At 42.9% G+C, this 15,188-nt stretch overlaps 2 protein-coding genes and 1 non-coding gene across 17 annotated transcripts in view; 1 reads left to right on the top strand and 2 right to left on the bottom strand.

Annotated features, from left to right (window-relative positions):
• The window catches only part of CNOT11 (CCR4-NOT transcription complex subunit 11), an 84,318-nt gene extending 80,847 nt beyond the window's left edge, over positions 1-3,471 (top strand). For 10 of the 11 annotated variants that reach the window (XM_085018637.1, XM_085018638.1, XM_085018643.1 and 7 more), the window contains 3 exons: positions 314-516; positions 2,284-2,380; positions 2,457-3,471. In XM_085018637.1, coding sequence (XP_084874763.1) covers positions 314-516; positions 2,284-2,380; positions 2,457-2,654 — 498 coding nt within the window. In that variant the 3' untranslated portion in view covers positions 2,655-3,471. Of the gene's footprint in view, positions 1-47; positions 517-2,283; positions 2,381-2,456 lie in introns of all 11 variants that reach the window. The other variant, XR_014841374.1, reaches the window with a different exon arrangement.
• The window catches only part of RNF149 (ring finger protein 149), a 34,698-nt gene continuing 20,276 nt past the window's right edge, over positions 767-15,188 (bottom strand). For 2 of the 5 annotated variants that reach the window (XM_005662360.4, XM_085018649.1), the window contains 4 exons: positions 13,019-13,211; positions 6,103-8,837; positions 4,423-4,572; positions 767-3,160 (listed from right to left, as the gene is read on the bottom strand). In XM_005662360.4, coding sequence (XP_005662417.2) covers positions 8,794-8,837; positions 13,019-13,211 — 237 coding nt within the window. In that variant the 3' untranslated portion in view covers positions 767-3,160; positions 4,423-4,572; positions 6,103-8,793. Of the gene's footprint in view, positions 3,161-4,422; positions 4,573-6,102; positions 8,838-13,018; positions 15,141-15,188 lie in introns of all 5 variants that reach the window. The other 3 variants (XM_013995949.3, XM_085018648.1, XM_085018647.1) reach the window with 2 other exon arrangements.
• LOC146404671 (small nucleolar RNA SNORD89) lies at positions 6,126-6,235 on the bottom strand. The gene has a single exon (XR_014842652.1). It is a non-coding gene; the product is annotated as a small nucleolar RNA SNORD89 (small nucleolar RNA).

Genomic DNA, 15,188 nt, shown 5'->3' with positions numbered 1-15,188 from the left:
GTGGCTGTGGCGTAGGCTGGCGGCTCCTGCTTTGATTCGACCCTTAGCCTGGGAACCTCCACATGCTGCTAGTGTGGCCCTAACAAGACAGTCTGACAATTCAAATGTAAATTTTAAATATCAAAGCATGGGGATCATGGGTTTGAGGATGTTCATGAAGTTGGTTCAATGCAGATAAAAATGTCTTCTGTATAAATTTTTTTTTTTTGTATGCAGGAAATAGAACTATTTTTTTGGCTGCAACTGTAGCATGTAGAACTTGTAATCTGACTCAAGAACCTTTTTCTCTTTTTGAAAATTTGATTGTATTTAGCTCCTGGGAGAGTTGGAAAAAGACCCCAAACTCGTTTATCATATTGGTCTCACTCCAGCCAAACTTCCTGACCTAGTGGAAAACAACCCTCTAGTCGCTATAGAAATGTTGCTGAAGCTAATGCAGTCAAGCCAGATCACGGAGTATTTTTCAGTTCTGGTCAATATGGACATGTCCTTACATTCAATGGAAGTTGTAAACCGGTAAGTTTCTAGACTTGGTCAAATGCAGGGGTATATAGAGCCTGATTAAACAGCTACAAGGGGAAAAACTGGCAACAAGGGAAAAAGCTAGCAACAGGGTTATGTTTTTTTGTTTTTGTTTTCCCTGATATTGTTAGCCTGAGAAAACCCATTCAGTCTGAGGCTTAAGTGTTCACTGCATGTGAATTTAGCATTCACCAGTAACTCAGAAGATAGAATTTCAAGTGTTTGGCACTAATAGAAGCATAAGTGAAACTTAATTGCTGGAATTTATTTCCTTATATATAGCCATATATTATCTCTACACAAGTTACAGATCCTACTGTATTTCTTGTTATCACGGCAGAGTGTTGGTCTAGGAGCGGGGGAGGTTCTGGGCATGCCTGCCTGCGAGTCCTTGCGCTGGTCTTTAGGCCTTTCTTTGCTCTGCTGTCCCAACTGTCAGGTAAACAGCATTCCCCCCCTGAGGTGCTCTGACTGGTGACTTTACACCTCATTTTCCTTACCAATATGTTTGGGTAAATTCCACGTTTAACAGGCGTGGGGCAAGCTTGGGATTGGGAGCCTCTCGTCTGGTTCGCTCTCTGTACGCAGGGCAGCCTTAGGTGTAGGTTTGCCCGAAGCCCCAGTTGAAGCTGCACAGCTTTCTTGTGGTGTCCTGCTTGGGGACTAGATTACATGGTCTTTCTGCTCTGTGGGGAGATCCATTCTGAGCAGATCAGGCAGTTGAACTTCATTTAGGCCACACCCTTTGACCACTCGTTTGTAACTGGGGGATTAACATCTTTTAACCTCCTTAAGATGGACTGAAAAATCTGCCCTTCTCAGTAATTCAGCTGGCAGGAAGAGCCTGGCTGGAAGCTGAGTGGCTGCCAGTGTGTGCCCCGCAGAAGGCAGCTCAAAGCGTGCTGTTTTCTTTCAGCTTGTATTTCCTGTCGCTGGTGGGGTTGGCTATTTCTGCCTCCTCTTCCGGCCCCTTCCTGCTGTGAACATTCACTCTTGGTGGGGTCTGCTTTCTGTCAGGTCCTGGGCTGACCAGGCTGAGTGCTAGCTTACTGTCCCCTAGGCTCTTGGTCCAAGAAAAGTAGCAATGACTTCCAGGACAAGGGTCAGCTCTGTGCCCCCATCCCAGTGCCCACCCTGAGTGGATCCTAGGAGCACTGTGGGAAAAAGTTCTATAGCCGCAGAAGTTTAGAATTTCTTTCAGAAATTTATACCGTGTAGTTAGCACAGCACACCTTTATCTGAGCATGGAATTCCCCCTCCACCGTTTTCCCCCTTAAAACACTCCACAGATCCTTTGGAAAATACCAGCTACCTCTGCAAGACTCTCAGGTCTTGTGCCTTTGGCTACATTCCAGCCAGGTCTTTCTGGCCAGGTCAGGCCAGGCCATGCCCACCCCCTCCCCCATCCCTACTTGGTTTTGCACTGTGCTGTTCAGTTACTGACTCTGCTTCCCTCACGCGGAGTCAGGGTTTAGTAAATGGTAGCTAAGTGAACAGGGTAACTGCCGAGGCCAGCAGAGCTGGGAGGACGACTGTGACTCAGCCAAGAGCACACAGGGACACGGTGCTCCGTGCTCCACTAGTAGTATGTGTGTGAAACTGAGGGGGTGTGGCCTCAAGGTTTACTTGCATATGCCCATTTAAAATTAGGTAACCGAATCACATAGCAGAATTTTCACTGAATGAGTTCACGTGGTTAATGGTGCTTTTAAATGCTATTAGCAAATAAAATTAACAGCCCTAACTTACTTTCTGAAACAGACTTACTACAGCTGTTGATCTGCCTCCTGAATTTATTCACCTTTATATATCAAATTGCATTTCTACCTGTGAACAAATTAAGGATAAATATATGCAGGTAAGTAATAGAAATTTCTGTAAATTTTATAAATGCCTGCCAAGAAAAAAAAGACTAAAACTTGTTTCTCTTTCAGAATCGTTTGGTGCGTCTCGTGTGTGTTTTTCTCCAGTCCCTGATCCGTAACAAAATCATCAACGTGCAGGACTTGTTTATAGAGGTGCAGGCCTTCTGCATCGAGTTCAGCAGGATACGAGAAGCTGCCGGCCTCTTCCGCTTGCTGAAGACTTTGGACACTGGGGAGGCACCTTCTGAGACCAAGATGTCAAAGTGATACCTCATCCAGCCCCCCTCCATTGCTGCACTGTACTGTGACCTGATTCTTCAAACCCTGAGTGGATTGCTTGGCTTAATGGCTACAAACCCCATTTTACCTACTTAAGGCAACATTTTGCTTTCCTGGATGACCTTTTTTTTTTTAGATGAATTTTCGGTAAGAACTTGGAAAATGTCCTCTAGGTGTCTGGCTCATGATTATCCACAGGGGAGCGTCACCCCAGAGTTAATACTCAAAAGTAGATGAGGTCTCTTGCACTAAAGATGGAGCAGGATGCCTGGTCTGGCTTAAAACTTAAGTCACAGGCTCCTGATAAAGCAAGAATCCCATTTTCCTGAGGTTCCAATGTTAAAGCTGGAGTGAGAGAGTAAATGAAGACATTGTGAAGGTCTTACTGCCCATGAGGTTTTGAATCATCATGACAGTGCCTGACCCTTGAACTTCACATTAGGCACAGTGACTGCAGACACAGGTGTAACTTTATCCTTCCTCGTTGTGGGGACCTAGGAGACAAGAGAAGAATTACATTTCTTGAGCTTCCTATAAGCACGAGGACTCTTAGAAACCTTTCTTGAGACTCTGATAGCTGGTTTAGTTTTCTGGGCTTTTGTTGTCTTTGAGACGTTCATTCATTCTTCTGCTGTGCATCTAAGGCGTCAGTGCTCTGGGAGGGAATGTGGTCACTGGGGAGCTGTCAGGTACAGTTGCTCACCGAATGGGACCTGTGCCCCCCAACCATGACGTTGGGGGGGCCATTACCCCTTGTTTAACTCTGGACAACAGTGCCTTACATTAAAGTTTTCTATGAACTCTATTATCTGATGTATTTTTTACCTGAAGAAATCATGAAAAACTCATTTTCTAGGTTCTTTGAAAGCATGTTTTCTGTAGGAACAGGAAGCACCTTCCAATCCCAACTGATGGCAAGACTGAAGGGATCCCAAGCCTAGGGGCTTTACGATGTGTGCAAGTTCCAGTCTTGTGATATGGATAAGATAGTCCTCCTAGATTTATAAAAATTTGTATCTTAGGTATTCTCACAAAGTGAGGGATTTATATGTTTGCTTCAAGGAAATAAGGACCCAAGCTGGTGTCACAGGGGTGCCTGCAGCCACCAGCTTGACTCTTTCAACACCCAACAGCTGGCATCGCTACTCTGCAGGTCAGCCCTGGGAAATGCTTTCTGAAACACCGTTTCAACCCTTGCTGCTGCTGGAAGCCTGCCGACCTTGGGCTCCAGGCCGTGACACCAAGGCTGTGAACACAGCTAACACTGAGCTCCTGGCCAGCAGCCCTGGACCAGCTCACCCAACAGGTATTTGCTCTGTGAGGCATCAGCACTATGCTTGAGGGCTGTGGCAAACCATGAAGTGAGTCATCAACAAGGACAAGATTTCAGAAGTGTGGCACCAAAGAGACCACAAAAAGGACATCTGGACCATATGAGCTGAAACTAGAAGACGAGCCTACTCCTGTCCAGTCTCACCTGGCAACTCTGAGGCTTCACTGCCTTGTGGTTTCCACCAGCGACCACAGCAGACTTGGGGCTAAAAACGCATTTCTGTGGGCAGATCTGCCAAGTTGGCTTAATAATTTACGGATTATAGTACTGGTGCTTACTTGACAGAGGAAAGATTTTCAATTTTATTTTAAATAGCTCACAAAGAATAGTGAATATTTTATCAAGAAACACTGAGTCAAGATAAACATCATAATACTCATAAAAGGTTCTTCATTAGACATTTAAAAGCAGAAGAACATTTACCTGAAATAAGAGAAATAATCCTGGGATTTAATAACTGCAATCAAGTGTAACCAGACGAGTAGAGTTTAACCGTTATTTTTTTTTTAAGCCACATCTTGAATTCTTGGATTTTTTAGCTCTAATTTCTAGCTTTTAGTATCTTCAAATCACCTATTAAGGGAAGAAAAAAAAAGATAGCACTAAGCAACATTCTAGGGTAGAAAGAAGTTACTTCATAAAATATTTGTGATCCTAAAATTTCACTATTTCAAATACTTTATTATTTACTTAAATAACTTTAATGGTATCACTCAATTCTTACAGGATACAGACACGCTTGAATAAATTTCAGGTGGCACAAACCAGTATTTTACACATTTTGCAATGATTCACATTCCTATGATGAACAGTGGGGCATATACCTATCTTAAAACGAACTTTTGGTGATAACCCTAAAATATCTTAAGGGTTAAAATGGAAAATTAATCGGAGTTCCTGTCGTGGCGCAGTGGTGAATGAATCCAGTGAGGAACCATGAGGTTGCAGGTTCAATCCCTGGCCCTCCACTCTGGGTTAAGGATCTGGTGTTGCTGTGAGCTGTGGTGTAGGTCACAGATGCGGCTCGAACCATAAGTTGCTATGGCTGTGGTGTAGGCCAGCAGCTACAGCTCCGATTAGACCCCTAGCCTGGGACCCTCCATATGCCACGGGTGTGGGCTGAAAAGACAAAAAAAAATAAATAAAATGGAAAACTAATCTATGAGAAATTTTTACTTATTAAAATTCTCATACCTTCCCTCTACTGAGACATTCTGCTAATTTCATTTTATATCTGGTCTGTCTTCTTAAACAATCACTACTGTTTATCAGGAAAGCCTTTTAAGAAAAGGACTTCTATAATCCTGGTATTCAATAATTAGCCCAAAAGAACGTTCTAGTGTTCCCAGCTTTCTCTTGAGCCCTCAACACACACGAGCCTACAATGGATCAAAAAGAACAGACCGACGTTTCTTAAACTATCATAAATACTTTTTCTGAGTTACAACTTATTTTACATTTGCTGTTAGAATGAGGGCAAATCTCTAGCAGTGTGGCTGATTCACTCTAGATGTTTCACTTTCTGAACTAGTGACACACATTAGTATTTCTGAAAATGAAATGCTTATGAGTTTTTAAAAACTTGAAAAATGAACAAGCTGGGAAGGGCAGAGGCGGCTTTTCTGATTGGTTGCTGCATCACAGGAGCACAGTGCCTGCTACACAGGATGAGCTTTGGTTCAGGCCGACATCCTGTGCTTTGTAAATCACCAAGGAAGGTTTACACTGAGCCCCAAGAAATGACTAAAACTTGTAATTACCTCAAGGTCTAGTGAGTAATCTACACATGCTGATTTCACCTCAGCCCTCCCTCACTCATCATATAAACTTTAACAAGCTTGAAAGAGGAGACTGTTGCCAAACTCCGCCATCTCACTGGGGCGTTTGGTTACACGGGGCTTGTGTAACTATAAACACACCTGGTCCTGTAGGTCTATTGCTATTACTGTTTTCATGCTTGCAGCAGTCTTTGATTCAGACAGTATAAAGCCACAGGAGGAGTACTTCTTACATACTTAAGCCCCCAAGCTGCCCAAGCCTCACCAATTATTTTTTCTTAAAAAAAAAACAAAAAACAAACATGAGCTCGCCAAGGAGGCCCACCTGGGAAATTGTGCCCCGATGTTACTGAGGTCAGACCCGAGGTTCGCTTCAGGAGGTTTTGTCATCGTGCGCCCAGAGAGCCAACTGCAGGGGCCCACTGCAATTCGGCCTTTTAGTGTCATCATTCCTCAGTGACCACAGGGGCAGTCTTCCAGGAAAGGCTCTGCGTGTCAACATCCCTACAAGGACAGCCTGCAAGGGGCTTACCTGCCACGGGGGCTGTGTGTACACCTGCTGGAGGTCATGGCCTCTGGTGGGAAATCCAGCAGCAACATAGGTGCGGGGCAGGGGTCGGTACTCAGCTCCTGGGTCCTGGCTCTGTCCTCCCGAGGCATTCACAGTTAAAGAGAAAAAACATCTACATTATTTGTGAACAAACAGGTGTTTTGACAGTCATTAAAGGAAAGTGATTACTGCCATAAATAATACAACCTTAACTAAATCGCTCTGACTTGCTCATCTTTCTGCATTTACATTCCCCACATCACCAGCATTTTATCAACTCTGTATTTCAGCAAAAGTTGTAGGAATATCTGACCCTTTAGCATGTTTATTTCCATCTAAGAAAAGCCTATCATCAAAGGAAACTTCCTTTCAAAGTCCTGAAGACTCTTCTTTTCTCTGACTTCATCTGTTAAAAGACTTGTGTTTCCAGAGCTAAGACTACTATAATTGCCTTCTATTTATAATTTAGGGTTCAAACTATTTTTTTTTTTCTTTTGTGGCTGTACTCATGGTATGTGGAAGCCCCTGGGCCAGGGATCAAACCCGAGCCTCAGCTGCGACCTATGCCACAACCGTGGCAACCTGGATCCTTACTGAACCCATTGTGCCAGGTCAGGGATTGAAGCTGCACCTCTGCAGTGACCCAAGCCTGGTCCTTAACCTGCTGTGCCACAGTAGAATCTCCCTAGGGTTTCAACTTTTGAAGTTGAAGCCACTCACTGATAAATCACAATTCCATAATTATCAATAAACAATTTACCTTATTCCATCATAATATTTTTAAAAATCAGCTTCGCTGGCTCTTGGGAAGAACTGAAGCATATCCCCCCCCCCAAGTATGTGTCTTAAAAATACAAAGAGCAAACAATCTACTTAGTATAGGATTGAGGACATATTTTCCTATCCGCACTAAACCACAGAGCCGGATTTCAAAGATAAGTGATTATTACGGAAACCTATTGAGGTTGCGTGTTGATGTGAGAACTCAAAGTTAAGAACTTCTATTCTGATAGTGCCTCATGTGGAATCTGGCCTCAATTTACTTCAATAACACTGTTTATTCCACTAGCACTTCCCTGAGCAGCTGGAATCAAAGTGTAGTAAGTAGTTGGAAAAAAACAAACTATACAGACTTTATATCTTACTTACATAAGAAAAATCATTTAAAATTATATGGTCTCGATAAACATTTTTACCCACAAAATAAAGATTATATACAGTAAGGCGTTGGGAAGTGTCAAAGGACAATTTCAAGTTCTAAAGAAACAGCACTTCGTCACATCCTCTAAGAATTGAGAGCAGAGCAGGGCGTGTGTTTACATAATCACATTATAAGCTTAGAGATTAGCCCCCAAACGAGCGACAGCAGCCTGCTCCTGCCTGCTCTGTTCTCTAAGGAGGAACAGCAAATGAGAGTCAAGTGGAGAGAGGCCTGAAGAAGGTCACTGTCATTAAGTTTACTTTAAAATTGATCAAGAAAACCGGTTACTCGTTTTTTGTTTGTATTTTTTATTTTTGGCTTCGCCCATGGCATGTCAAGACTCTAGGCCTGAATTGAACCTGAGCCACTGCAGTGACGCTGGATTCTTCACCCGCTGCGCCACAAGAACTGGTTACTCATTTATTTTGTTATAATAACAGTTAAAAGTCCACATCTACTACCCTTTTAACTGTGAAGATTAAACGGCAGTTGGGACCAACAAATTTGTCATTTGCCCAAATAAACCCCGGATCAGAGTCTGTCTCCTCCACTTAACAAGCAACGAAAAACTCAATACTTGTGTGCAATACAGAATCTTAGCTTTTTTATTGTAGAAAACATGGACAAACTCCCCTCCCCATCAAGGCTGTTAGGAGAAAGTAGGCAATAAATGGGAGAAATGCAAATCCTAAAGTCAACCAGTGCTTTTCCCATAATTCCAAATAAAAAGCAATAATGAAAGTACTCTGAGGTTTGGAAATACAGAGAAAGTGACAGATTCCTCTCATATTTCCAAGTTTAATGTTCTAAAAAGTCTTTCCTCCAGGGAAACTCATGTGATCAACTGCCGAATATAATTACAAAACTCCATTTCAACTAGTCTAAGTTCAGTGTGCTTATTAGTCTAGAACCATCCGTGAGAAAACAGAATTCACCTTATTTTTAAAGCAACGAGGTAGCCAGCCTAGGACTTAGAAAGACCAGCTGTCCTATACATTGGAAGGCTGCCCCCAGCTGCCCCTCTACAATAGCCTGAAACAATGTTGTTTATCCTAAATGATATATTTTAGTAGATAAATATATGAAGACTAATCAAAAAGTCTCTTTAAGAGTAAACTCTCTTAGCCCCCTGTATGTTTCAGAACCTGAAAGGTAAAAGAATGTACATTATTTTCACATTTACAAACTCTGCTAAAGTAAACAAAATAAAATGTCCTTTAATTCCAGCCCAGGCTCTGTCCGTGACACCGTCTGCGGGGCGTTTGCTAGGAGACTGGTCCTCCGTGCTGAGGCTCGCTCCTGCCTGTTTCTACAACAAAGCAACAAAAATCGACGTCAGTGGGCTGGCATGCTCTGAACTGCAATTACATCAACACTGTTTCTTTCTCTTGTGGAGATCATAATTCCAGAAACAAATTACAGCGGATCTTACATAGAACTTACATGTCAAAAAGGGCCACCTTTTCCAGAGAGATAGTCAAGAAAATAACAGAAACACCTTCCTCCCCGGAGCATGAGGGGTTCTCTTGCATCAGCCTAAGCAACGTTTCTCTGGTCAGCCGGGAGCTACAGGATAGATGCAGGCTGAGCGGGTGGGACCAGAGTGTGTGCTCAGAAGTCAAACAAGCAGCGATGATGTCATCAGCCACGACAAGAGCAGCCTGCGTCTACTGGGCACTATTTACTGACCCTATGATCCACAGACGAGCATGCGATCATCCCCCACCAAGAGGCGAGGAAACTGAGACACACAGAGGTTCAAACTGGCACTCAAATCCAGCCTGATGTGACCAGGAAGAGGAGTATACAGCAACTGTACCACAAGAAGTTTCCAACAGCATCAGAACACTTCCTCAACCAACCACTGTGAGCTCCCCTGAGATGAGAGCAGAGGTCAGCAGGACAAGAGGAGCCTCCTCAGGAGTCATGTTCCCCAGAGAGTTAAGAACCCCTAAGGGGCGAGCAGATATTAGCCCAGCTCTAAGTGGACCTACATTATACTCTGGAAGGATTAACATCTGCTTAAAAGAAGTGATTTTTCTAGTTTAACATAGCTCACATTATACTGTTTACATTATAAGGTAGAAAGAACACCAACATATAAATTACCTGTGAAATGTACAAATGTACAAATACTTGGAAATTTAGTTCAGGAGAAGAATTTTATCTGCCTTGGCCAATAGGCACATCAAAAGATGCTTGCCACTGCTGTTAGAGAAACACAAATCAAAACTACAGTGAGGTACCACCTCCTATGGGCCAGAATGGCCATCATTAAAAAGTCTACAAATAATAAATATTGGAGAGGGTGTGGAGAAAAAGGAACCCTCCTACACTGTTGGTAGGACTGTGAATTGGTACAGCTACCATGGAAAATTTTTTGTTTTCCTCAAAAAACAAAATAAAGTTACCATATGATCAAATAATTCCATTCCTGGGCATATACCCAGAGAAAACCCTAATTCAAAAAGATACATGCACCCCAATGTTCACAGCAGCACTATTTACAACAGCCAAGACATGGAAACAACCTAAATGTCCATCAACAGAAGAATGGATTAATAAGATGTGGTAAATATACACAATGGAATACTACTCAGCCATAAAAAAGAACAAAACAATGCCATCTGCAGCAACATGGATGGACCTAGAAATGATCATACTAAGTGAAGTCAAACAGAGAAAGACAAATATCCTATGATCTCACTTATATGTGGAATCTGAAATAGGACACAAATGAACTTATCTATGAAACAGAAGCAGACTCACAGATGTAGAGAACAGAGGTGCGGTTGCTAAAAGGGTAGGGAAGGAAGGATTAGAACTCTGGGATTAGCAGATGCAAACAAGGCCCTACTGTAGAGCACAGGGAACTATATTCAATATCCTGTGATAAACCATAATAATGGAAAAGAATATGAAAAAGACTATATGTATAACTGAGTCACTCTGCTGTACAGAAAAAATTAACACAACATTGTAAACCAACTATATTTCCAAAAAATGTTTGAGTTCCCTGGCGGCTCAGTAGGTTAAGGATCTGGTATTGTCACTACTATGGTGCAGGTTTATCCCCGGCCCAGGAACTTCTGCATGCTGTGGGCACAGCCGGAAGACAACAACAACAAAAAAGTTTTATCTGTCTTGAAATATCTCAAGGGTAGTCAAGTACCAGAGGGAACAAATTTAGTTTCCCTTCTGAAGACTGAAGGCAATGTTTGGAAAAAAAAAAAAAAAAAAATCAATGGCTCAGAGCAATGGAATTTCTAAAAACATTACCCTTTTCTCTGCTTCATAAAGTGGTTTAGTTGCAGCAGGAGAGCTGATTAGGAGAATGCCTATGTAACCCACCTTTCCACTTTCTCACTCTCTGAAATTCAATCTCCCTTTTTCTTAGACAACGCAGTCTTTCTTCCTCTGGTACTGGTTTAAAACTTAAGTTCTAATATTTCTATCCATACTGCCTAGATTCTAAAAATACAAAAAAAAAAAAAAAAAAAAAAAAAAAACCACGACAAACTGATTCAGTTCAGTTTGAATACTGCTGATTTGGAAAAATATGCCTTCTGCTTGGCAAAATGCAAAGTTAGGAGCATCAATTCTTCCCAGTTAAAATAATCTATAAATTACTTCAACTATGATAAAAATTCTCATAGAACTGAAGATTGTTCTTAAAAAATGAAACAAAGCTCAAAAAAAATTTTTTTAAAAGAAGACTAAGAGATTTGCCTTGTAAATTCTGTAACATCTTATTCACAGGTAATTATTCATTAAACAACGGACAAGTGGTTAAACATTTGGAAAAAATTGATTAAATCTCCCCTTAAATTATGTGGATTAAAGACTATTTTTTAGGGCCACACCTGCAGCATATGCAAGTTCCCAGGCTAGGTGTTGAATCAGAGTTACAGCTGCCAGCCTATGCCACAGCAACACGGGATCAGAGCTGCGTTTTCAACCTACACCACCGTTCACAGCAACGCCAGATCCCAGACACACTGAGCAAGGCCAGGGATCGAACCTGTGTCCTCATGGACACTAGTCAGATTCATTTCCACTGTGCCACAATGGGAATTCCCTGTGAATTAAAGATTGAAATGTAAAAATACAAAATCGGAAAGGTTCATAAAATATGCCAATAATCCTGAGAAAGAATTTCCTAAGTTAGCATGCTATCAAAGGCAGAATCATGAAAGAATGAGAAGCTGAACTAGATAAAAATCAAAAACTTCTATATGGCAACATACATCAAAAAGTCAAAGGTAGGAGTTCCCATCATGGCTCAGTGGAAGCAAATCTGACTAGTGCCCATGAGGATTCAGGTTCGATCCCTGGACTTCGCTTAGTGGGTTAAAGATCTGGTATTGCCATGAGCTCAGATCTGGTGTGGCTGTGGCGTAGGCCAGTGGCTGTGGTTCTGATTGGACCCCTAGCCTGGGAACCTCCACATGCCTCGGGTACTTTTTTTTTTTTTCCCCCTGGAAAAAAAAAAAAGTCAAAGGTTACAGAAGCTGGGGGGAAATACATAAAATATGACAAAGACCAAAGAGCTCCTAGAATCAACATGAAAAATTCAGTTTCTCTGTAGAAAAACAAGTGGAGGATGAAATGGGCAACTCAGAAGAAATATAAATAACCAACCATTATGAAAAGGTAATTGCATCAGTAATCAAAAAAATGCAATTCACTCCATTTTACCTATCAGAAGGACAGAAAACAGATAGGTGGTAAATATACACACAGTGATTTCAAAGGGTTACTGATGATTCAAGTCCATTGGGAGGGTATGGTTTAAGGAAACTATAGTTGATTGTGATGATCATTATACAACTACAGATGTGATAAATTCATTGAGTAATAAAGAAATAAAGACCTTAGAGAAATCAAAATTTGTGTAATTCACAACTAATTTTTTCATTGGAATAAATATAATGTATGGAGATGCTGGTACATAAATCTACAACTACTGTAGCATATTTTGCTTTAATGCAGTCTTTTCTTTCCTTGGCACTATCTATAATATTTCATGAAATGCTCCCTCTGAAATTAAAAGCACTGTATATCATAGGAAAAAAAAAAAAAAAAGGAAACTGTAGTAAATCCCCAGTGTACTACCACACAGCAGTACTAATCACAAAATCTTGTCTATTTGTTACAGAAAGCGCTTCACACATTAGGAGAAAAAAACAGGTAAATGATATTCTCCCCATCCTTAAATACAGAAAACAAAACAAAACAAAACAAACCTGAAAATACATCAAAAAATTAAAATGGCATTTCCAGGTGTGGGATTATGGCTTTCACTTTTCCTTTATGTTTTTCAGCATCTCGAGGCTGCAGCCAGGACGTTCCTGGGCCAGGGACTGAACTCATGCCACAGCAGTGACAACCCCAGATCCTTAACCCACTGAGCCACCAGGGAATTCTTTTCATCACTTTCTTTCATCCACTGACAACAACACTTCGTTCTAGACCCTGCAGGAGACTTACCCAGTAAGGCTGTGTTTTCGCCTGTGTCCTCTTTGAAACTGCCGTCACACTGTGGCACAATGTCGCTGGTGGAGGATGACACCGAGTTGTCACTTCTGTCACCATCCGGTAATGAAAGACTCAGGTCTGCAGCCAAAACGCCCCCGGGGGCAGGTTCCGGGGCCGGCACCTCCTGCCCATCTTCGAGCTCCCCCTTGAGAGTCAGAGCAAAGGGAACACCTCTTCTCAGTAATGCAATCAAGCTCATCCAGCCCCTCTCGCTCATAATTCATATCAGAGATTTACGACTACGGCAGAAAGCATATCAATATCTTCTTTATTTGGCTTCACTAGAAAAATGAGTTTACTTTGCAATAAGCAGCTTTTCAAGACCTAAATGCTTTTTCCTTTAACAACTATTTTCCCTCTTGATATAAGCGATGCCATCTTTTAAACTAGTGACAGAAAGTGAAGTTTTGTCATAAATGCACCTTCTGGCCTTCCTGGACAGCCTGGCCATCTGCTGGCCACTATAGCTGGAGCCCTGAGCTCACATGATGGCCCTAGCTGCTGCCAGGTGCCAGTGCCAGGAGACAAGCAGGCTTCTGAACAGCAGAAGGCTGCAGGCTATACCTGGTCACCTCTAGATACCTGATTCTGCTCCTTCCTTCTAGAAAGGATGTCTAGCAGCTGCTACTCTGTCTCCACTTCCCCACTGGCTGCTTTAAAGGGGAAAATAAGATGAGAGTGAGGCAGCGGACTCTATAAGCATCACTACAAAGTCTCAAATTCAGGGGGCTATTCACAAACCTTTTTTGATTAATGCCAAAGTCAAAGCTGTGCTGTGATAAGACAAAACAGCTGGTAATTGACTGACTAGAGGTGGGGGGAGGGGAGTCCTGTGAACCTGGCTGAGACTGAGGACACCATACAGCTGTGCCACCTGGTCCTACTGTTGGCTTCACCTGTATTCTAGAACCTTCTCCCCACTCCCAGATACTGTTCTAGAACCTTCTTCCCAATTCCAGATACCAAGCCCCAGGACAGACGCCTGGCCAAGCAGCAAGTCCCGCTGGACTGTGCACTGTCCAAGCTCCTGAACAGCCCGCCCCATCTGTCCAGGCATGTCTCAACACCTGCCAGTCTCAAACCCACACATGCATCCCCTGAGCCGTGTCACCTGCCTGTGACACCCTAACCTGTGACACATGCAGCTCAGATGCCCCCTAAAGCCCCCCTTCCTCTGTGCCCCGCACTCTTCAGACAGGCCAGGCCCCCTTGGCCGGCAGTGTGGGGTGCCTGCCCGCCCCCTTCCAGTCCAGGAAGGGAAACCCCAGGAGCCTCCAGGCGGAAAGGGGGCGTCTTATCGGACTCGGTCTCCTCAGAGCCAAGGTCAGACTCAGCACCTTACGCAGCCCTCCTCTGGCAAATGGCCTGTCCGATGAGCAAACACAACAGGGACAAAACACACACCAAAGTGGTGACAGCTGCAAAGCAAAGGGCCACTGTAAAGTCTGTGAAGGGCCTGCCGGCCCTGCTCAGTCATTTTCTAAGACAGAAAACTAGGGCTACTGCAGGAGAGGGTCTTAACTCCTATACTGCCCGATGCAGAGGGCGCCAATGGCTCTAAAGAGAACGGTGTATTTGTCAAAGGATTAAATAAAAACTAAAGGCAAGACAAGTTAATTTCTTAAGTATGATTTCAAGTTACTATAGGTTTCTTCTGAAAAGAAAGTGAGCTTTCTGGGGACAGGGAGTCTAGCTTTCTGAAATTTACATCCCGACAGCAATTCAACCTTCTATAAAAGAGTCTTGATTTTTAACACAAGAAATATACACATAGACAGATTTTCCAAAAAAGAAAATCGAGGATGAAAAAGCTGCAGTGCTAACATCCATGAAATGCCTTTTACACAGATGGTTAGAAATGAAAAGCAGGGAGTTCCCGTTGCGGCGCAGTGGAAACAATTCGACCAGGAACCATGAGGTTGCAGGTTCGATCCCTGGCTTCGATCAGTGGGTTAAGGATCTGGCGTTGCCGTGAGCTGTGGTGTAGATTGCAGACGCCGCTCAGATCTGGCATTGCTGTGGCTCTGGCATAGGCCGGCAGCAACAGCTCCGATTAGACCCCTAGCCTGGGAATCTCCATATGCCATGGGTGCGGTGCTCAAAAGACAAAAAAAAAAAAGAA

Source organism: Sus scrofa, chromosome 3 (genome assembly GCF_054392235.1).
Source record: "Sus scrofa isolate SSC_HxYL_T2T_F1_AM1 chromosome 3, Sscrofa_HxYL_maternal_Yorkshire_Landrace_v2.0, whole genome shotgun sequence".
Lineage (NCBI taxonomy): Eukaryota > Metazoa > Chordata > Mammalia > Artiodactyla > Suidae > Sus > Sus scrofa.
This window is presented reverse-complemented; position numbering and strand designations above follow the sequence as displayed.